At 37.2% G+C, this 22,319-nt stretch overlaps 1 protein-coding gene across 1 annotated transcript in view; it reads right to left on the bottom strand.

The window, feature by feature from the left end:
* The window catches only part of LASP1 (LIM and SH3 protein 1), a 59,375-nt gene that overhangs the window by 22,892 nt on the left and 14,164 nt on the right, over nt 1-22,319 (bottom strand). The window contains exon 3 of the mRNA XM_034415391.3: nt 7,194-7,278. Within this exon, the coding sequence (XP_034271282.1) occupies nt 7,194-7,278 (85 nt within the window). The remainder of the gene's footprint in view (nt 1-7,193; nt 7,279-22,319) is intronic.

Raw genomic sequence — 22,319 nt, 5'->3', positions numbered from 1 at the left:
AAAGCCTTAACTTTCCTACAGGTCCACCAAACATGATAATAAGTAGCATCCAAACATTCACATCTCCAACATTTTGGCTGAACATTAGGGTACATACATGACAACTTTTTGGGATCTAAATGCCATCTATAAAACATTTTATAGAAATTTTCCCTCAAGTTCTGCGACTGTGTAAATTTAACATTCTGAACCCAAATTTTTTCCCATGTTTCCAACATCACTGGTTCTTCAAAATTTTGTGCCCACTTAATCATACAATCTTTAACTAATTCGGTTTCTGAATCCCTTTCTAGCAAAACATTATAAAGCCTTTTGATATGCATTGGACCTTTCTCTTTTATATGTCTAACCAATTCTTCCTCGTGCAACATAATACCAGTTTTTTGGTCCTCTTTCCATCTCAATTGTAATTCATTATATTGTAACCAAGTTAGATTAATCCCTTCGTCCAACAGTGTCTGCAATGTCTTCAGCTGCCATCTGCCCGCATCTGTAAAAAGAACCTCTTTGTATAAAAACCCCCCGAGTGACATTATATTTGTATTCCACAAAGTATGACCAAGATCCAGCCATAGCGGTATTTTATAATCCCATTTGAGTCGGTGCTTCTTCCAAACTCTCATCAAAGAGTCTCTAAGTATATGACTTTTAAATACTTTATCAACTTTGTCATCATAAAATAAGTAAGCATGCCATCCAAATTCAAGATCAAAACTTTCTACATTCAATATTCCAGCCTTTTTACTTCCCAACCAATCACTTGTTAAAGTTAAAGCTGCTGCATCATAATATAACTGTAGGTTTGGAAATTTAAGACCTCCTCTTTCTGGAACATCTTGCATAATTTTCGATTTCACTCTCGGCTTTTTCTCGTTCCAGACAAATTTATTGAGTCCAGTTTGCCAGACTTTCAATTGTTTATCACTTTTAAGCACCGGAATCATTTGAAACAAAAAAAGAAATCTTGGCAAAATGTTCATCTTAACTGCCGCTATTCTTCCAAGTAGAGACAGCTGCAGTTTTTTCCAAGTCTCCATGTCTTTCTGCACCTCTCGCCACAACACCTCATAGTTATTTTGAAACAATTTCATGTTTGATTCTGCAACCTGAACTCCTAGATATTTTACCTTAGGTACAGTCTCAAAACCTGCCCTCCTTTCAAGCTCATGTTTACGATCTTGTGTCATGTTTTTAGCTATCATTTTAGTCTTTTTTGGATTCAGTCTAAAACCTGAAACTTTACCATAATCTTGTATAATGTCCTTCATCAGGATTATTGATTCTATTGGTTGTGATAGGGTAACAACCAGATCATCTGCAAATGCCTTTATTCTGTAATCCTCTTGCCTAATCATTATACCTTTCAAGATATTAGAGTCCCGTATTGTATTTAGCAAGACTTCTAGTGTTAGAATAAATAAAAGTGGGGACAACGGACATCCCTGTCTTGTTCCTTTTTCAATTTTAAACTCTGTTGTCAAACTTCCATTAATAATGATCTGTGCCTTTTGCTCTTGGTAAATTGCTGAAATCGCCTGTATAAATTGATCCCCAAAATCCATCTTTTTTAAAGTCTTTAGTAGAAAATTCCAATCCACTCTATCAAAGGCCTTCTCTGCATCCAAAAAGACCAGCACTGCAGGAATCTGTTTATTCTTCTCAAGATATTCCAATAAATCTATTACTTGCCTTACATTATCCTTCATGTGTCTGCCCTCGATAAATCCCGCTTGATCATCATGAATCACTTTTTGGATTACTGGCATCAACCTGTTGGCTAATACTTTCGCATAGATTTTATAATCTGTATTCAAAAGAGATATTGGTCTATAATTCTCTGGTTTTTTAGGACCGACTTGTTCTTTTGGTATCAAAGATATGTAAGCTGTTGTCCATGATGGGGGTATTTTACCCCCTTGTTGAATATTGCAAAATAAATCTCTGAGTTGTTCCACCATTTCAGCTTGCAAAGTTTTGTAATACACTGCGGTCAAACCATCCGTGCCAGGAGCTTTAGCTGTTTTTAACTGTTTAATTGCTACTATTATCTCCTCCTCTGTTATAGGATAATTCATTCTTTCCTTTTGTTGATCAGTAATTTTTGTAACTCTTTTATCATTTAAATATTTTTCTATAAGTCCATTCTGCACCTCCTCTTTGGCATATAGTTTGGTATAATAGTCCACAAAAGCTTCTTTAATTAATTTTTGTTGAAAAATTTCTTTCCCTCCAATATCAATACTATCAATAGTCCGTATACTTTGTTTTTTCCTCAATGTGTAAGCCAACCATCTGCCCGGTTTATTAGCGTTACAAAATGTATTATGCTTCGCATATTGTAAGTTTGTTGCAACTTGTTCCGCCATAAGCATTTGAAATTGGTCTTTCAAAAGTTTTATAGCACTGCATATTCTTTCATCTGTTGGATTTTTAATAAGTAACTGTTCTTTATTCTTTATTTCTATTTCCAATTCAGATCTTTTCTTTTGTCGAAACAGTCTATGTTTAGAGTTCATGTAGATAAGTACCCCTCTCATATAAGCTTTACTTGCGTCCCACACAATTTTAATTGGGGTACCTTTATTCAAATTTATTTCAAAAAATTCTTTCAAATGCTTTTTAAGTTCTGTTGTGTTTTTTTCATATCTAAACAAGTTCTCATTTAATCTCCAAGAACGTCTCTCAACCTTATCCATCTCAATTTCTATCCATACTGGGCTATGGTCAGTCAAAGTTCTTGGAAAAATCTTTGTTCTTTTTGTCTTGACAAGTAAATCATCTGACAACAAAATAAAGTCAATCCTAGAGAAGGATCTGTGTCTGTCAGAAAAAAAAGTATAGTCCAATTCTTTTGGATTATGTATTCTCCAAACATCTTTTAGTTCCATATCTTCTTTCATGTCAAAAAAGGTCTGTGGTAATCTGATCCTAGACTTTGCCAAACTCTTTTTATCTAATTTAGAATCAATTACTCCATTCCAGTCTCCCATAATTAAAATAGATCAGTAGTCCCATTGCAGTATTTTAGTATGTAACATCTTATAGAAATGGTCCTGTTGTTGATTGGGAGCATAAATTCCAATCAGAAGAATTTGGCCATTTGCTGTAAGCAATTCAATTGCTACAAACCTACCATCTTCATCTGCTTCTATAACTTTAGCTGTTAACTTTTTATTTACATAAATAACCACACCATTCTTTTTTTTGCGAAGTTGAAGATATAAAATGTGTTCCTAGTTTGGAGTTTATCAAATATTTTTGATCTTGAGTTGTAATATGCGTTTCTTGTAAACAAATTATATCATTATTAAATTGTTTCAAATATGTAAATAATTTCTTCCTTTTCTGTGCTGAATTCAACCCATTAACATTCCAAGATAAACACTTAAACGTCATCTTCATCTTTCTGGAGCAAAGAGCAGAATAATCGAATGTCATCCGAAAGCTTCGATCTTGCTCCCCCCATGGCTCCAGTCTCTTGTGCAGTACTCTTAACTGCCTTCTTGTCTTGTCTTTCCTGTTGTTGTTGTTGCTTTTGTTTAAGTAACTTAGATTGAGCTCGAGTTATACGTTGATCCTTAACTTCGATCATCCGAACCGGGTCCAAGATTGGAGAAGATTCCAGCAAAGGCTCATCCAGAAAACCTCCTTCTGCGCCTTGCATTTCCTCTAATTCCTGCTTAGACTGTTCTTGCAGTTCTCATTGAGGTTGCTTCTCATCACTCTCCTTAATCTCCAAAACTGTAGATGTACGTGGGGACGGTGTTCTTTCCTTAAGAATAGTAGTGTAAAAGTGCTCTGCCTTCTCCACGGTATTCAAACGATATCTTTCTCCCTTGTATCTGAAAATTATACCAACTGGGGCGTCCCACCGAAATGGTATCTGTAGATTTTGCAATTCCTTAACAAGAAAGCCAAATTCTTTTCTGGTTTTCAGCATTTTAGGAGGTAATTCTTTATAAATTCCAATTCGTGAGCCCCCCACTTGCACAGAAGTGTAAAAAGATTTTTGCAGGATGTCATTTCTTATTTCTCTATCTGTAAAATATATGACCACATCTCTGGGCAATTGTCTTTGTCTGGCCACCCAAGAATTCACTCTGTAAATTTTATCTATTTTGTGAAAAACCACATCAGGATTAACTTGTAGAATCTTGGCCAGGGCCTCAGAACAAACCTGTCTCAAATCCTGTCTTTCCTCTTCTCGAATTCCTCGAAGCCGTATGGCAAACTCCATTGCCCTGAATTGTACCATCACAATCTCATTTTCAACTCTTTGCATTTTATTGTCAACATCAGCTATTTTATAATCATTGTCTTTCATCTTAACATTAACTTCTGATTTAAGTTCTTCAACTTTAGAATCAACTTTCACAATAAATTCTGCCAGGCCAGACGCCACTTCTGATATTTTTTTGGTCACCTTGTTTTGATTCTGTTTCACCATATCTTTAACTTCATTAATTTCCTGCATAAATTCCTGATGTGATTTTTGAAGTTTATCATCTATCTCCTGTTGAGATTTTTGAAATTTATCATCCAAAGTTTTAGAAATAAATTCTTTTAAATCTCCCACATCAAAATCTTTTTTCTGAGTCTGTATCTGTTGTGCTGGGGGAGGCTGTGCTTTATGTGTGGGAGATCCACCTCCTGTTGCCTTCGCTTCCTGCTTCTTTGAGGCCATCCTGCCACGTAGGCTGGTTTTACTAAAAAGGGAAGTTCTTCTTCCTCTCCCACCTCCACAAAGACTTCTGAAAAAGTCCCCCAGATTTAATCAAATAAGAACCAAAGTAAAGCAAAGTCCAGTATTGAAAAAGGAGAAATTTCTCTCTTATTTCTCTTGTTGCAAGCGAAGCAACTTCGTAGCAGTTTAGAAACTTTGTAACAAAGCAAGATGACTTCTGGTTTCCTCGTCTTCGGCGGCGCCTTTTGAAGCTCCGCCAGCCCCGCCGCTTGTAGAGCCGCTTCGCGACTAAGAAGCGGCTCGAAAACTTCAAAAATCTTTAGGATTTTTGAAGAGAGATCGCAGGGCACAGGTTGAGCCCCTGCAACCCCCCCAGGGAATAGTTTCTGGGGAGGGAACAGGAGCGGCTCCCGTTCAACCTGCTGGAACTCCGGCCGGCGTGGGACAAGTCTGCTTCTGCAGAACAAGCCGGCTACAGGAAACTTTAAACTGAAAGAAAAGGAACCAGCCTTAATAAGCAGCATACTGTTACTTGAACCCTGAAACTCGGAATCGCAAGTATTAGAGTTTTCTTGGCTTTCTAATCTGAGTGAAAAAATGCGGATGAGTGAAAGTGAACTGTAAAAACATGGCGCTTAGCCTTAGAGTTAACGAGCTGGCGAGTGTGGATTGTATTCCTTATTTCTTCATTTCCTTGTCTGCTGGCATATATTTCCTTCCATTTTCAAAATCTTTGAATTTGTCCTCCATATGTCATATTAAATCTTTTTCTTATTTTTATTCCGGGTAAAATGCATCACGTTCCCTTCTCTTCAGCCTGCACTAGATCCTTCTTTTATTCCTGCACCAGTTTTTTAAATTATTGTTATTTCAGTTATAGGAGTTCCATTATAATTTCTTTTTCTTTTCACCAAAGTCAAGCTGCCTGCAGATAAGAAGAAAAACCTCCTCCGTAAAATCCCTGGGCTGTTATCTGTAAAGCTCAAAATCCATAACAAAGACGAGTTACAATGTTCCTTTTTAAACCAGAAGGTGTCCCTCTACAATCCACATTTTCCATTAGTCATGCTAGTATTCATTTTGCTGCAGTTATGTAACAGTCCAATTTATTTCCACTTCTTTTAATTTTAAAAATATCAAGTCTCTTTTTTTTAAAGATCCAATTCAAATTTTAAAGTATTCAGTCTTTTCACCATGTCTCTGTATTTGATTCCATTAGTTCTATTCAAGAGTTAGTTGTTTATCGGGTCTTTGTCTCTTTAAATTTGCATTTTAAACTTTCCATAGCCTCTTTGTTGTTCAGCCGCTGTTTTATGGCTAGGGGTCTTATAGTTAGTAATATTGCTCTAGGCGTTGTTACAAGACTGGGTTGGTTGTCACTCACCCAGCTTCAAAGAGCTCCGTTTCAATCCACTTTCCTCCAGCACATCTCTTAGCCCGGTTGTCCCAGCTTCATGGCAGCTGCCATAGCTGCCTCCCCCCTCTGCTGACTCAGAGGATTCCCTCTGACGTCCGAGGAACTTCATCTGAGGTGTCCCTCCTTTTTCCCTGTCCCTGCAGGACGGTTCCAGTCTGAAGACTCATCGGCAGTGGTTCGGCAGCCGGGGTTTTCGCGGCGCTCATCAGAGCCTGCTATTTCCCCGACTGTTTCGCCGCAACGGCAAACCAGAAGTCAGTATTCTGCTAGCCTTTGAATGTAATCATTTCTTATTTGATATGCAGATTTCAACATGCATTCTTATTTTTATTGCAAAATAATATACAATACAGATGGTTTGGCCTAGTTCCGAATAACACCCAGATAAATTTTGTATGATGATTTAGGAATAAAATCTGATTTTATTAATACTATAAGAAACTTATTTCTGCTTTCAAATGCATACTTTGCTTTCCTAGTATGCAAAAATTTTACAGTCCTTTATCTAATTTTGCTCTGTGCAACATGGCATGACTCTATACCTTTATAAATGAGATTCAGACAAAGGACTGATGAAGCCAGAGCTTCAACTATTGCTGTTCTTGAGAATCCACAAGGTACAGTCCTCAACATTGAATAATGGAATTCCTCTTTCAGGTTGAATCTTCTCAATCCTATTACTTTATGCTATTTCAACTCTGCACATATCACCCTACTTCTTCATAACTTAACTATCTGCCATGTTTATACGTTGTTTCATCCTTCTCACTCTTTAGTAGGTATATAAGGACTTTCACAATTGTACTTTCATGCTCTGGATTCCTGAGCTAGTTTTAAGATACTATCGTTCATGTGTTGCATCATAAGTGTTATCTCTTGTAGAGTTGACAGCTTATATTTTATTTCATTTCTGTATTTTTTTTCTTTCGGTAATATGGGGAAAGTAAAGCAGTTTTGATTTTTAAGCATTAGGCTATGCTCTCTTTTTAAGATATTGACTTCTTCACTAAAATCTTTGAGTATCGTTTGGTGGGATGCAATTGCTAACCTACAGTAACCTGCACAATGAGAACAAACAGTTAAAAGCCTTACTTGACTCTGAAGTTCACTCTGCTGCTTAAGGCGCAGATTCTCTGGAGTGTCAGCCACCATAGTGAAGGATTGCTTTGGATAATGTCTGCAAAATAAATAAATAAATAAAGCAGAATTAACGGTATCTAATCTTAATCTAATTTGGCCAATAAATATTTAAGGAAGCAGTACTAACTACTCCTCTTTCTAGGTTTCCTTCACTTTTTGGCTTCTGAACAAATTATGAGCATTCATTAGCAATTCAAGATACTTCTATCCATCACAGTCAGAGTATTTACAATTTATTGATGTTACTTTCGGTGCCTGAAAGATTACAAAAATAATTATTTAGTCAAAATTTAAATTTGAAAATCTCAGCTTTAATCTATTAAAAAAAATAACACTTAAGTGCAATACTGATATTGTTCTAATAATATATTTTCTATCAAAAATTCAGCTTTCATAAAATTTCAATCCTTATCACTGAAATCACATATGTAGTGTGCTAAATTTTGTACCATTGCTCAGTATCAGCTCTATGTTCTTTTGTATAGATTTTCATGGATGCATAAGATATCAATCTGCTAATAAATGAACAACTGGAAACATTCTGCACGAGAGCATGTTATATCTTGATTTATTTTGTGCATATCTTTATTCTATGACTTATGACAGTGCCAAAATGGTGTATGCATGCTACATGAAGAGAGACAGCTCATTAACAACAGTGATTTGGAGAAAATTAGTTCCCTATTAATCAATATTAGATGATCACGGTTATTACCAATGGACAATTAAAACTATGATGAGTTTACAAAGAAATAAAAAAGATATTCTTTTAAGGCACTGCAGACAATTAAGTAGGTCAGAAGGATATCCTCACAAGCACTATAAAATTGTTTAGAATCTCTTTAACAAACAAACAAACAAACAAACTTCTAACTCAATGCTATAAATCAAACTTGAAACTAAGCCCTTATAAATTAAACAATAAGTGAACAAAATTTCAGTGGCAGGAAAGCAGTAGTTTTATCAACAAAACAAACAAGTAATTATACACGTGTATATTATTTTGTGTAACAGTTTGTGTTGTCCTTGCACAAAATTTGAACTTTCTTTTCCAGTTATCTAAATCAGGCAACAATCAGTTCTAATGTAGCTTCTACTTCCTCCCAGTATCTTCCTGCTGCCTTACAGTATTCCTTATCTTTCCATTATATTCCCATTATCTTCCCATTACTAATTCCAAATATCTTCCTAACTCACCCTGTTTTAAAATGTATGTTTTACAACAAATATAAAATAAGTATATTTGATTCAATTTACCCAAGAATGAAAAAAAAAAATGAGCATAACAATTTTGTAACTAAACCAGTGAGAAATACCTGTGAGTTTTTTCAGTATAGTATCATCAGGTTTTATGAATGAATAATCTCTATGTCCTGATACAAAACAGTGAAGCAATAGAACTTTAACTCCCTCCTTCTACCGGTATGAGCTACCTTTTGCTTCCTTGGATTATGAAATGCTCTGTATTTTGTTGAGAATTAGTCTCCATTCAGTGAATAACAACTTCCACTGTTTAAATTCTTTGTTCTAAGGAAATAACTGACTTCAATATGTATTTATATTTTTTACAGGATTTATAGACTGTTCCAGTCAGAATTGGTTCCAAGCAGGCGTCACTGGGACACCCTCAAATATTTTAAAAAAATCAGGGAGGCAAACAGCAGAAAAATGAACTGTGGCAACTAATAGACATTGAAATGTAATCTGCAAACATCATATCCTTGAAAAAATATTTTGAAGGGGAGGGGGGAATAGAGTGCCTATCTTAAACATATACCCAACAATTCATTTGCTTTTCACCTGTATTCTCAATAGCAAGCATTTCTAGGTTAAAGACAACCTTCTTGAAAGTCTTAATATTTTAAAACAGTATTTTATACTCTAATATTGCAAATGAAAAAGGGCCCTCAATTCCAATTCAGAATAAACTACACTGTTCTGTATACATAAAACCAGAATACATGTAGGTCAATATATTTAATATACAATATTATATACCCAAATCAAATATACCGCTTTTAATTTATGACAGCATGAAAACACTATTTTTAAGCTCTCTTAAGGAGTCCTGCAATATAAAAAGATTGTGAAGAATTAACCCTAACTCCTAAATAACAGGAACATGTAAAATCTGTCATTTTAAATCCAAGTTGCTCTCCCTGCTCTAACTTACCATTGAGCATTTGAATTTGAAATAAAATGAGTTTTTGTCTGAATTTCATTTTCTATTTGATTTAATTAATTCTTTACCATAAACATATTGATACCTCAAACTTTAATTCCTTGCATGTAGCCTATCTATAAAGAACTGCAAGGAATAAAAATAGGGTACCTGACAAAGATATGAACTTTTATTTTTCCAAAAAACAGGTACAAACACACTCATATATACAGCTAATATTCAAATTACCCACATCGTAGGACCAGATTCCGGAAGTCACCATTTAAATCCAAATTTGGCCTAATTGAGTTTTAGGCCATTGAATACTGAACTCACACAAAACAAGCTGATCTTTTACAGTCAGAAAGCTGCTAGTGATTATGTAGCAACTTAATGAACCCTCAATTTTTTCATAATTTCTACTTTTTTTTTCTTGGCTTCTCAAATAAAACAATTGCTAATGTTAATGCTTTCCACTAACATTAGCATTTAGATTAAAACATATCAGGAGTCTGTGCATCTGAAAAAAAATTGGCTTACTTCATAACAGATGGGGAAGGGGAGAAATGAAAAATTCTCTTTTCCAACCTTTTTTCTGAAAAAAAATGTTTTTTCAATATACTTTCCTTTTACCTTCCATACAAGAAATGGATTTAAGTTTTCTATATTAATGAGAAACTTCCTTGAAATTCAGAATACTGGAAGGAAAAACCCCACTTAAATGAAAGGTTTACCTGAGACAGAATAGACAAGTGCTCAATAAAACAAGCAGAGATAGAAAGAAAACAGTCCCATTGGGAATTGAATCACAACACTTGTAATAACTTTTCATTTTTTAAAAGTGCAAATAATCTTAGAAAAGTAACTGTTTAGATTTATTTAGACATAATCCCAAAACAAATGGTTAAGATTATGGCTTCTCAGCATATATGAATCAAAGCAATTTTTTCTTTTTTTTATGATATAACCTTTTCCAGTTAAACTAGTAGAAACCACAATGGGGTAAACTCCAGAATATCATATACAAAAGCACAAAAAAGGTCATTCATTGTATTAATGATGCAACAAGAATACAAATAAAAAAGCGGTGCTATTCATATACGGACAGAACTGCTTTATGTGCCAATGAACAGCATTTGGCAATAAAACATTAGGTATCATTTTTCACTGATGTCTAAAATGTAAGATATTTCTCTAAACTTCCACAACATTCAATTCCTCTGCATGATATTTTCCAGCTGCATGTAAGGCCAAACTCATAATTTAAATGAACACTTAGTTGTTTCATTTTCACACACCTACAAACACACCTACAAACACATTGATTTTTTCCTAGAATGCTAGAAAAGGACATCACAGCTTTAATCAGCCAAGAGCACTATTCCAACTGTACAGATCCCAATAAAAACAAAATACATTTTACTGTTTTAAAATAGTTGTTTTGTAAAAAGGAACAGTATGTCTTCCTCCCAGGATAAGGGAGGGCAGAGGAAATAGCTATACAACAAGGTTACTTGCTTCCTGCCTGTTAATACAGCCTTTCAAGAAATAAAGAGACCTGACTAATTGGGTTACATGCAAGACATCTTCTCCTAACTATCTCCTATTCAAATAATTTTAATCAATATTATCACTTTTTGTTGTTTGGAAATAAAACCATCTATTTAATTTACTGAATAACACCAAGAAACCCAGCTTTTTCTATTTTTTCTTTTAAATAGTATTGTATTTTAGGGCTTGAAGAGACCTAAGATGGTTCAGAAACCTCAAATTCAAATTACTAGAGTTCCACACAAGGACCAGCTTAAAAGACTGTGATACTAAAGACTGAAACAAAAAAAAAATCCTCTCCTATAACTTGAAAATTAAGAAAATGATTACCATCATGGTGTGCCCACCAAATTTATTTAAAAAATTTAAAAAATATTCCTGTAAAATAGAAATATCTCTCCAGAACTGCATTCTGGTGATTGATCTGTCAATATGTCCACCATTACCCAACTCCACATTCTGAGATGAAGCCAACCCAAACCCCAATTATCAGCCAGTAACAACCTTAACAAGACCCAACTTTTGAGGAAGAAAAGTAAACACCTCTCTAGATCTAAATTCACTTTCAAATAATAGCACCACCCTTTTGCTAGCCTTTTGTTGTACAAACAAGTCATTCTTTGCCACTCTGTCCTTGTGAAATAGGCTGTAAAATCACCTGGAGGACCATATGTTGCCTATGGAACACAAGCCTGAGACCCACTGATCTAATCCAATTCCCTGTCGGTATAGTAATTCATTAATATGGAATCCCTGAAAAGATTCTATAATAATTAATTGCTATATCTATCCAATCTCTGTTCCAGCAAAACAAAGCCTATATCCTGGGAGAATTTGTTCCATTGTATAACAGCTTTAACAATAGGAAATGATGCCTCATGTCCAGTTATTTCCACTTTAAATCAGTTTCTTGTTATGTCTTCAGCAACATCTGTGATCAGTTTTCTAAGTCACAAGGGTATATGGCAATTTGCACTGTTGACAGAAGATACTATAAATCCTTGTGATTGCACTAAATGTGCCCCCTTCACCCTAGTACACCAATGAGGAAAATACTCAAAAGGACATAAAAAGCAACAGCTCCCATTGGAAAGTTATGTTCAAATTACTATATGGCACCATGACAGTAGAGAGGAAGCACAGCTTTCATTGTATTGCTCTCACTGAGAAATAACTTAAAACTGGGCACAAAGCCAGAAAATGGACAGAAGAAAGTCTGTATGAAGCATATTTGAAGAAGCACACTTGCTTCTGCCAGTATAAACGTAGCCATTTTTCTTCTTCAATCCCTCCAAAAAGATAGGACATTCATTATTCAATTCTAGATTTTATGGAGGTTGTTTAGAAAAGAGAACCTTGTAAGCAATATTGAACATAGTTGCAGTCCACCTCCACAATATGTCAAACCATGAATATACGGCTCTGCCGTAATATATTTTACTTTCTTTATACTAAAACTAGCATTTGAGGTTTTATATTTGAATTCAGTGGTTTGGACAATTTAGAACATTTTAAACCCAAGTATAATATGAGGCACGAGTAGCAAAAAGTATCCTAGGGTTTATAGATATTGTAGATATGTAATATAATTTAATAAATAAAGTAAATGCTTCTAACTCCAAAACAAAAAGCTTGTTTTGCATTCTAAATGAGGGATATGATTTATATGCATGCTTCAATTCTACAACTGACAGATTAGCATGTGCTCAGAAGCCTTTTTATGCAACTGTCTACTTACATAAGCCACAATTTCAGACTTGTGTCCACTTAATGGTTGTTAGGGTTCTAGTGGAAAAATAAAATAGTTTGTAAAATCTGCTTATTCTTAGGCAAAAATAGGGCAATTCTATAATATCAATAATTTTTCAGAGGCTAAATATTTTTATCCAATTTTTTTTATTCATGGTAGTTGGAATTGGTTTGTCACATGGTTAAAGTCTAGTCATAATATAATTCTGAAGCAAACAGTATCTCAAAATAAAAAAAGTTTTGTTCTGAAACCAGAAGAAAGAAGCCTCATTTAAAATATTCCACTGAAACACATAAATTGTGGAACTTATGACCACAACTGAGTCTATAATTTCCACTGTACATTGTTGCCTCCATAAGTCCAGTCAGATCCAATTTCACAACAACTTTTATGACAATCGTTAAGCAAATCACTATGATTAAGCAAATCATGTGATTGTTAAATCCTCAACTTACAGGTACAGATAATCCTCAATTTATGAATAAAACAGCCCAAAATTTCTGTTGTTAAGTGAGACATTTGTTAAGTGAGCTTTGCCCATTTTATGACCTTTCTTATCACAGTTGTTAAGTGAATCACTGCAGCTGGTAAGTTAGTAATACAGTTAAGTGTTACCCCATTGTCTCTGCTTGTGAGAAAATCAGAAACAGTGATCACATGACCTTGGAATTCAGCAATGGTCATAAATATGAACCAGTTGTCAAGAATCTTGCATTTTACAGCCTCAAATATAAAATTATATAAAAATAATTATGAATTGCTATGGCAAAAAATACAGAAAGAGATGGAGAATTGGGGAAAATTACAATTATCTTTGTTGGGGAGAATAGCAGCAATAAAAATGAATGTTTTACCTAGGTTTTTATTTTTGTTTCAAATGATACCAATACTTAAAAAAGATGATAATTTGAAGGAATGGCAGAAGGGTATTAATAGATTTGTTTGGGCAGGGAAAAGACCGAGAATAAAGTTAAAAATAATGCAAGATATACGTGAAAGAGGTGGTCTTAAAATGCCTAATTTAAGATTATACTATGAAGCAGCTGTCCTAGCAATAATTAGTGACTGGATTAATTCAACAGAAGAAAGAATACTGAATATTGAAGGATATGATTTGTTATATCAGGGCCCGAGTCTCCGGCTGATGTTGTATAATGCCAGGTCCGTAGTAAATAAAGCCCCCTCATTTGTGATCTTATTCAGGAGGGGGGAGCGGACCTGGCAGGTATTACGGAGACCTGGTTGGGCCATGAGGGGGGGAGGTTCCCCTCATGGAGATGTGCCCATCAGGCTTCCGTGCATTTCATCAGCCGAGAGCTCAGGGCAGGGGCGGGGGCGGGGGGTGGCGGTCATTCTAAGAGAAGGTCTTGATCCAAGGGAGACCACTGTACCTCAGATAGCCAGATGTGAGTCCTTTTTGTGAAGTGGGGTCGTGGGGTGCAGATGGGTTTGTTGATCACGTACCTGGCTCCCTGCCACGTGGCAACGACCCTGCCCAAACTCCTCAATGTTATAGCCGAGGTGGCGGCTGATACCCCCAGACTTGTGGTCATGGGGGATTTCAACCTGCCATCCATCGGTGAAATATCTGAGGTAGCTTGGGAGTTCATGGCTTCCATGACGGCCATGAACCTGACCCAAGTAACTCACGGCCCTAGTCACACAGGGGGACACACTCTGGACTTAGTTTTTATCTCTGGTCAGTGGTTGAGTGGCCTTGATACAGAGGATATAGATATTGAACCCTTGTCATGGTTTGACCACTCGCTCCTTTGACTTGACTTTCTGACCGCTGCACCCGTCGCAGGGAAGCGGAGCCGACCAGGTGGTTCCGCCTCAGGTGCCTGATGGATCCTGATAGGTTCCAGATGGAGCTTGGGCCATTTCCTGAGACTCTAGCTCATGACTCGGCTGATGACCTGGTGGCCGCCTGGGATAGCGCGGCTGCTGGGGCTTTGGACCGGATCATGCCTTTGCGGCCTCTGACCCGGCACCGAACTCACTTAGCTCCTTGGTTCTCCGAGGAGCTCAGGGAGATGAAGCGCCGGAAAAGACACCTAGAGAGCAGTTGGAGGGCCAGTCGTTCCGAATCTGACTTGACACTGGTAAAGTCTCAGATTAAGACCTATCTAGTGGCGATAAAAGCAGCGAAATCTAGCTATTTTGCCGCTCTTATCGTGTCATCAGATAACCGCCCAGCCGCCCTGTTCAGGGTGACCCGCTCCCTTCTCCATCTGGGAGCGCGGGATGACCTCTTGCAGGGCCGAGCTGAGGATGTTGTACAGTATCTGTATGATAAAATAACTCAGATTCGGGAGGACTTGGCCGCTGACTGGGTTAGTTCAGACGAAATGACTGAGGCAGGCCTTGAGAGTGTTATCTGGGAGGAGTTTGATCCTGTGGCTCCTGAGGACATGGACAGGATCTTGGGATGGCTGAACGCGACATGTTTATTGGACCCGTGTCCCTCCTGGTTGGTGCTGACTTCCTGGGAGGTTACACGAGGCTGGCTCCAGGGGATTATCAACGCTTCTTTGAGTGAGGGTGTCCTGCCGGCCGCCTTGAAAGAGGCGGTGGTGAGGCCTCTCCTCAAGAAGCCATCCTTGGATCCGGCTGTTTTGGCTAACTATCGTCCAGTCTCCAACTTTCGTTTTATTGCGAAGGTTGTTGAGAGTGTGGTGGCGCGACAGCTTCCCCAGTACCTAGATGAAGCTGTCTATTTGGATCCGCTCCAGTCCGGCTTCAGACCTGGGTACAGCACGGAAACGGCATTGGTCGCGTTGGTGGATGATCTCTGGAGGGCTCAGGATAGGGGTTATTCCTCTATCCTGGTCCTGTTAGATCTCTCAGCGGCTTTTGATACCATCGACCATGGTATCATGTTGCGCCGGCTGGAGGGACTGGGAGTGGGGGGCACCGTTTTGCGGTGGTTCTCCTCCTATCTCTCCGACCGGTCGCAATCCGTGTTGACAGGGGGGCAGCGGTCAACCCCAAGGCGCCTTGTTTGTGGGGTGCCACAAGGGTCGGTCCTCTCGCCCCTCCTGTTCAACATTTATGTGAAGCCGCTGGGTGAGATCATCCATGGTTTTGGGGTGGAGTTCCATCAGTATGCTGATGATACTCAGCTGTACATCTCCACCCCAGACCATCCCAACGATGCCTTGGAAGTGATGTCCCAGTGCCTGGAGGCCGTGCGGGTCTGGATGGGGAGAAACAGACTTCAACTCAACCCTTCCAAGACCGAGTGGCTGTGGCTGCCGGCGTCCCGGTATAGCCAGCTGACGCCATCGCTGGTTATTGGGGGCGAATCATTGGTCCCCACGGAAAGGGCCCGCAACTTGGGTGTCCTCCTGGACGCACGGCTGTCTTTAGAAGGGCATATGACGGCTGTGGCCAGGGGGGCTTTCTATCAGGTTCGCCTGATACGCCAGTTGCGCCCCTTTCTGGATCGGGACTCCCTACGCACGGTCACTCAAGCACTCGTCACTTCTCGTCTGGACTATTGTAACGCTCTCTACATGGGGCTTCCCTTGGGGTACACCCGGAGGCTCCAACTGGTGCAGAATGTGGCCGCGCGGGGGATTATGGGAGCGACAGGGCGCTCCCATGTGACTCCTCTCCTGCACGAGCTGCATTGGCTTCCGGTGGATTTCCGGGTGCGCTTCAAGGTGTTGGTGATCACCTTTAAAGCGCTCCATGGCTTAGGGCCGGGGTACTTATGGGACCGCCTTCTGCCACCAATTGCCTCCCACCGGCCAGTTCGCTCCCACAGAGAGGGCCTCCTCAGGGTGCCGTCGGCTAGATAATGTCGGCTGGCGACCCCCAGGAGGAGAGCCTTCTCTGTGGTGGCAACTACCCTTTGGAACAATCTACCCCCAGAGATACGAGTGATTTCCGACCTCCGGACTTTTCGTCGGGCCCTAAAAACTTATTTTTTTCAGTTAGCCGGTCTGTCCTGATTTTATGGTTGGTTTTAAAATTTGATACGGATTTTTAAATTGATAAGTTTTAAATTACGGGCCAAATTTATTTAATTATTTTAAATCTATTTTTAACTTTATGTATAAATGTTTTTTTATCTTGGCTGTTCACCGCCCTGAGTCCGAAAGGAGAAGGGTGGTATAGAAGTTTGAATAAATAAATAAATAAATAAAAATATGGCTGGCATGCTTACTTATTATATGATAAAAAGGTGGACAAAACCTTTAAAAGCCATATACTAAGGAATGCCTTATTTTAAATTTAATAACTGCAGCTAGACTTTTGGTGGCGCAATATTGGAAGAAGGAAGAATTGCCTACTGTTGAAGAATGGACATTAAAAGTGGCAAATTTGGCAGAAATGGCGAAAATTTCAGCATACTTGAAAGATCATTCACAAGAAAGATATATATCAGAATGGAGAAGATGGATTGATTATATTCAAAACAAATATCGAACTAAAAAGTATCAAATAGCTTATGAATGAATAGAAAAGTTAAGAGTATGTATATTTAGTTAAGTAAAAGGCGAGTTAAAGTGTCGAGGGGGGATAGGAATCTGTAGTTAGTTAGTTTAGCTTAGCACATGATTGTTAATTGTTTTACCCTGTATTTTGTTCTGGGAAGTCAGGGGGGGTAGGGTAGGGGGGGTAGGAAGGGAAGGGATAGAAGGGGAAATATTTGAAAAAAACTTTTTTTTTCTTTTTTGTAAAACTTCAATAAAAAAAAAAGAATCTTGCATTTTCATTATACGATCATGGGGATGCTGCAGATGTTGTAACTGTGAAAAGCAGTCAAAGTCACATTTTTCAGTGCCATTGTAACTTTGAATGGTTACTAAATGAACTGATGTAAGTCAAGGACTACCTGTACTGCAGACCCTGGTCAAGCATCGCTTATAAGCTAAGTGATGAACAGAAGGAAATGAACTTCTAATAATCTTTTCTGCTATCCTCACCACTCTGCACAGCCTTCCTATCCAAAATAGTAATACCTCCGGGGGGAGGAGCTGACATTGCGACGGGACGGTTGGAGGATTCCTGGCTCCAGGATCGCCGCCGAGAACCCCGCCACTAGACGGTCCTTCTGGGACCTCACAGTCTCATTTTGACTGTGAAAGTGGAGGGCACATCCTGACGATGCTAGGGACACTGCAAAGTCCCTGGTTGATCTGGGAGAAGCCCTTTTTCTAGCAGCGGGGCAGCAGCCATTGTAGCTGCTGAAGTTGGGACAGCTCTGGAAGAAGATTAGAAGGACAGTGAGTGGATGCGGTGAGAGATTTTCAATTTAAATCAATATAAAAGAACACCCTGAGACTTAAGTGGAAATTAAATTGGAGATAAAAAGAAATTAAGCGGCGAAATTAAGCTGGATTTTATTTCTTATTTTTAAACCATTTGCATTGGTGGAGGTATAAATCTTTGTTTTGTTTTTGACCGGGTCTGGATTGAAAAGGATTGATAGAAATGAGAGCTGTTTCACATTTTTAAGCCTTTGTGCCTTTTCTGGGATTTAATTTTTTCTTCTTCCTCTGAGGATTGTTTTACTTCTCCATTTTATGACAAAGAACTTTTGGATTACAATAGTAGGGAAGAAAGGAGAATGTGTAATACTGCCATCTACTGGATTGGAAACTTTGTTACTCTTCAAGAAGCAAGTTGAAATTGTGTTATATTTTGCTACAACTCAAGGACTTTGAACTTTCTTGCAGATAAGATAGTTGGAAGCACATCTGAGGAAGTTGGAATTATCTGTATTGTTACTCAGGTGCTCTTTGGGGAACTATCAGAAGTAGGAGTCTGAGACTGAATGAGAGAGATTTGTTAATGTTTGGGGAGGAGAATTGCAGAAAAAACTGAAATCTCTTTTTTCTTTCTCCTTTCATCATTTTTTTTCCTGCTAAGTGATAACTCTCTGTATTCTTCCCCTGCTTAAACATTTTCAATGGACTTTTTCCCCCTCATATATAACTGGATTTTTTCCCCTCATATATAACTTGGATTAACGGGTACAAGTGCCTGAAGATTGATTTCTGATTGGGGGGGGGGTGTTTGGCTTTTTGGCTTTTCATTTTTTCAGTTTTGTTTTCCTTTCTATCTCTCTTTTTTTATTGATTTTGATTTTTTATTGATTTTGATGATGTTTTACTGACATTGGGATTAATTTAAGCCTTTTTAAAAGTGGATTAGGAAGAACCTGAAGAATTGTTAATTTTTTCTTTCTCCCTTTTTCTTTTTATTCTTTTTTTTTGGGGGGGGCTTTTTTCTTTTTTCTTTTTTGGCTATTGGTGACTACTTGACAGAATGAGTAGAAAGGTAACGACAGTTGGCTCCTCCTCAACTACGCCTTCCTCGTCACCATCTGGAGGACAGTGATCTATTCAGAGGATGCTTCAGCAGGAGGAGGAGAAAGAAAAAGGAAGAGAGAAGGAGACGACATTACAGATGATTCTTCAAGTAGTCCAGAAGACTGAACAACAACAATTAAAGACAGATGAAAAGGTGGCGAGTACACAGCAAATGATGTTGAAATATGAAGATAGACTGCAAAAAATTGAGAAAAATGAGGAGCAAAAAGAAGGAAAAATTAAAGACATAGACAATAGATTGGGAGAAGTTGAACGTGACAGGAGTGGATTAATTGGATGGGAGATGGACAGATCAGAATTTTATCTTAGATTCCAAAATGTAGAAGAAGAGAAAGGAGAGAATTTGGCAGAAATAATGATAGGAATTTTGGCAGAAGCACTAGAAATTACCAAGGAGAAGATGATGGACGGCGTAGATGAGATATATTGAGTTTATATTAGGTATGCAATGCGCAACAAATTACCACGAGAAGTACATATTAGGTTTACTAAGAAATCGATAAAAGCACAAATACTGCAGTTTTCCAGAGAAAAAGCATTGAAGTACAAGGAGAAATTGTGGTTCTGAAGCAAATACCAAGAAAAGTGAGGGAGATAAGAAGAGAATACCAATTTCTGACTAAAATACTACTTCAAAAAGGTGTGAACTACAGATGGCTATTATCAGAAGGATTAGTGTTAACGTGGCAACTGCAAAGATACAGAATAGATACAAGTAGACAAAGTAAAAGCATTTTATGCAGAATTTTTTAAAGAGAAGGAAATGGAAATGGAATTGCAAACGACAGTAGTACCAATAGAACTTCAAGAAGAGGACCTAGCAATGATTGAAAAAGCAGAAGGAGCAGTAGGGGGCATTGTGGAGTACAAAGAACAGCATGAACCAAGAACAACTAGAGCAATAAATCCTTCCTATAAAGTATGAACAGGGAAGAGAAAAAATTGATTTCAATAAACATAAATGGACTTAATTCAGCTGTTAAAAGAAGAAAGGTATTTCACAAATTAGAGAAATTAAAATTTGATATAATTTGTTGGCAAGAAGTACATATTAAAAGCAACATGAAGTTATTGCCGCATTCAAAATTAGGGAAAATTTTTACATCATTGCCACAATGCAAAAAAAGAGGAGTTGTCTTACATATTAGAAATGCAGTATCAGCAAAGCAAATATATGCAGATGATGAAGGAAGAATTCTGATGGTGGAAATAATAGATAATAATATGAAAGTTCTTTTAATAGCACTATATGCTCCAAATAACAATCAAGGTGCCTTCTACAGAAAATTGCATATGAAAATAATTGAATTGGAATATGATAATATCTGTATGATGGGAGATTTTAATGGTATAGTGGATGAGAAAGTGGACTATAAAACACATAAAACAATAAGACATAGCAGAAAGATTCTACCGAAATCTTTTTTTAAGATGACTGAGGAAGTAAATTTAAAAGATGCATGGAGAGACAGAAATGGGAAAAACAGACAATATACTTTTTATTCTGACAGACATTCATCTTGGTCTAGATTAGATATGATATGGACAACAATGGAACTGACTTTGAATATAGAACAAATTGAGATAGAAGCAAATACGTGAGCAGATCATAATCCAGTGACAGTGAAATGGAAATGACAAAGGAGAAGATTTAGATGGACTTTAAATAACACTGTATTAAAAGAAAAGGATTTTGTGCAGAAAATGGAGAGAGAATTGGCTTTCTTTTTCTCTCTCCATTTTCTGCAAAATCTTTGGGATACGATGAAGGCCTATGCCAGAGGTTTGATAATGGCTATACAAGAAAGAGAAATATTAAGAAAAGACAAACATATAAAATATTGGAAGATGATTATAAGAGATTTGAAAAAGACTTCCAGAAATGTCCACACAAAAAAGATGTCAAAATGAAAATGGATACAATAAAACATAAAATGGAGTTATTGGAGAAAGAAGAATTAGCCCAAAAAATTAGAAGTACTAAACAGAATTATTTTGAGAATGCTAATAAACCAGGAAGATGGTTAGCATATAAATTGAAAAAAAGAGAGAGAATCAAGAAAAATAATACAACTAATCGATGACCAAGGACAAAGTAAATTTGGAAATAAGGAGAAGAAAAAAATTATACAGGATTACTATAGACAATTGTATGAGCAGGAAAATATAGAGGAGGAAAATGTGATACAATATCTCCAAAATGCAAATTTGCCTCGGATTCCTAAAGATATTGAGGAGATGCTAGAAGGAAATATAAAGATGATGAAACTAACTGAAGCAATTAAAAAACAAAAGAATGGAAAGGCACCAGGATCAGATGGATTGCCAGCAGAATATTATAGGACATTGCAGGAATCCTTGAGTCTCCCACTTTTGGAAGTTATGAAGGAAGTGATGACAAAGAAGGAAAAACCCAAGTCATGATCAGAGGCATATATTACATTGATTCGTAAGGAGGACACTGACCCACAACAAATAAAAAACTATAGACCTATAGCCCTGCTAAATTCAGATTATAAAATTTTTGCTTCAATACTGGCAGAAAGACTTAAAAGATATTTAAACAATTTTATACACTCAGATCAAAATGGGTTTCTGCCAAAAAGACAAATTAGAGATAACGTGAGAATAATTCTGGACACTTTGGAATACTATGAAGCCCATTCTGAAAAGCAAATGGCTCTGATATTTTTAGATGCACAGAAAGCCTTTGACAATGTGAATTGGCGGTTTATGCTGCTTCAAATGGAACAGATGGACTTTGGTAAAAAATTTACCCAAACAATGAAGCTATATATTACAAACAAACGGCAAAAGTAATGATAAATGGAGAATTGACAGATTCTATTGAGATAAAAAAAGGTACCAGACAAGGTTGTCCACTGTCCCCTCTCTTGTTCATATTAACATTAGAAGTGCTAAATAGAAATATTACAGAAGAAAAAGATATAAAAGGAATGAAAATTCGAAAAGAATACAAATTGCAAGCATTTGCAGATGACTTGGTTTTCATTCTTGAAGATCCATTAATATCAATAACTACACTGATAGATAAAATAGGAGAGTTTGGGAAAGTAGCTGGTTTGAAAATTAATAAAGACAAAATGAAGATTCTGACTATATATTGGTAAAGCAAAAAGAATTGGCGGATATATCAAAGATGCAGATAAAGTCAAATATTTGGGGATACATTTGACAGCAAGATGTAGTACACTTAAAGAAAATAATTATAACAAACTTAAACAATAGATAGCGACAGACTTGGCGAA

The sequence above is a fragment of the Pantherophis guttatus genome, chromosome 4 (assembly GCF_059756535.1).
Source record: "Pantherophis guttatus breed Tessera chromosome 4, ASM5975653v1, whole genome shotgun sequence".
Taxonomy (NCBI): domain Eukaryota; kingdom Metazoa; phylum Chordata; class Lepidosauria; order Squamata; family Colubridae; genus Pantherophis; species Pantherophis guttatus.
This window is presented reverse-complemented; position numbering and strand designations above follow the sequence as displayed.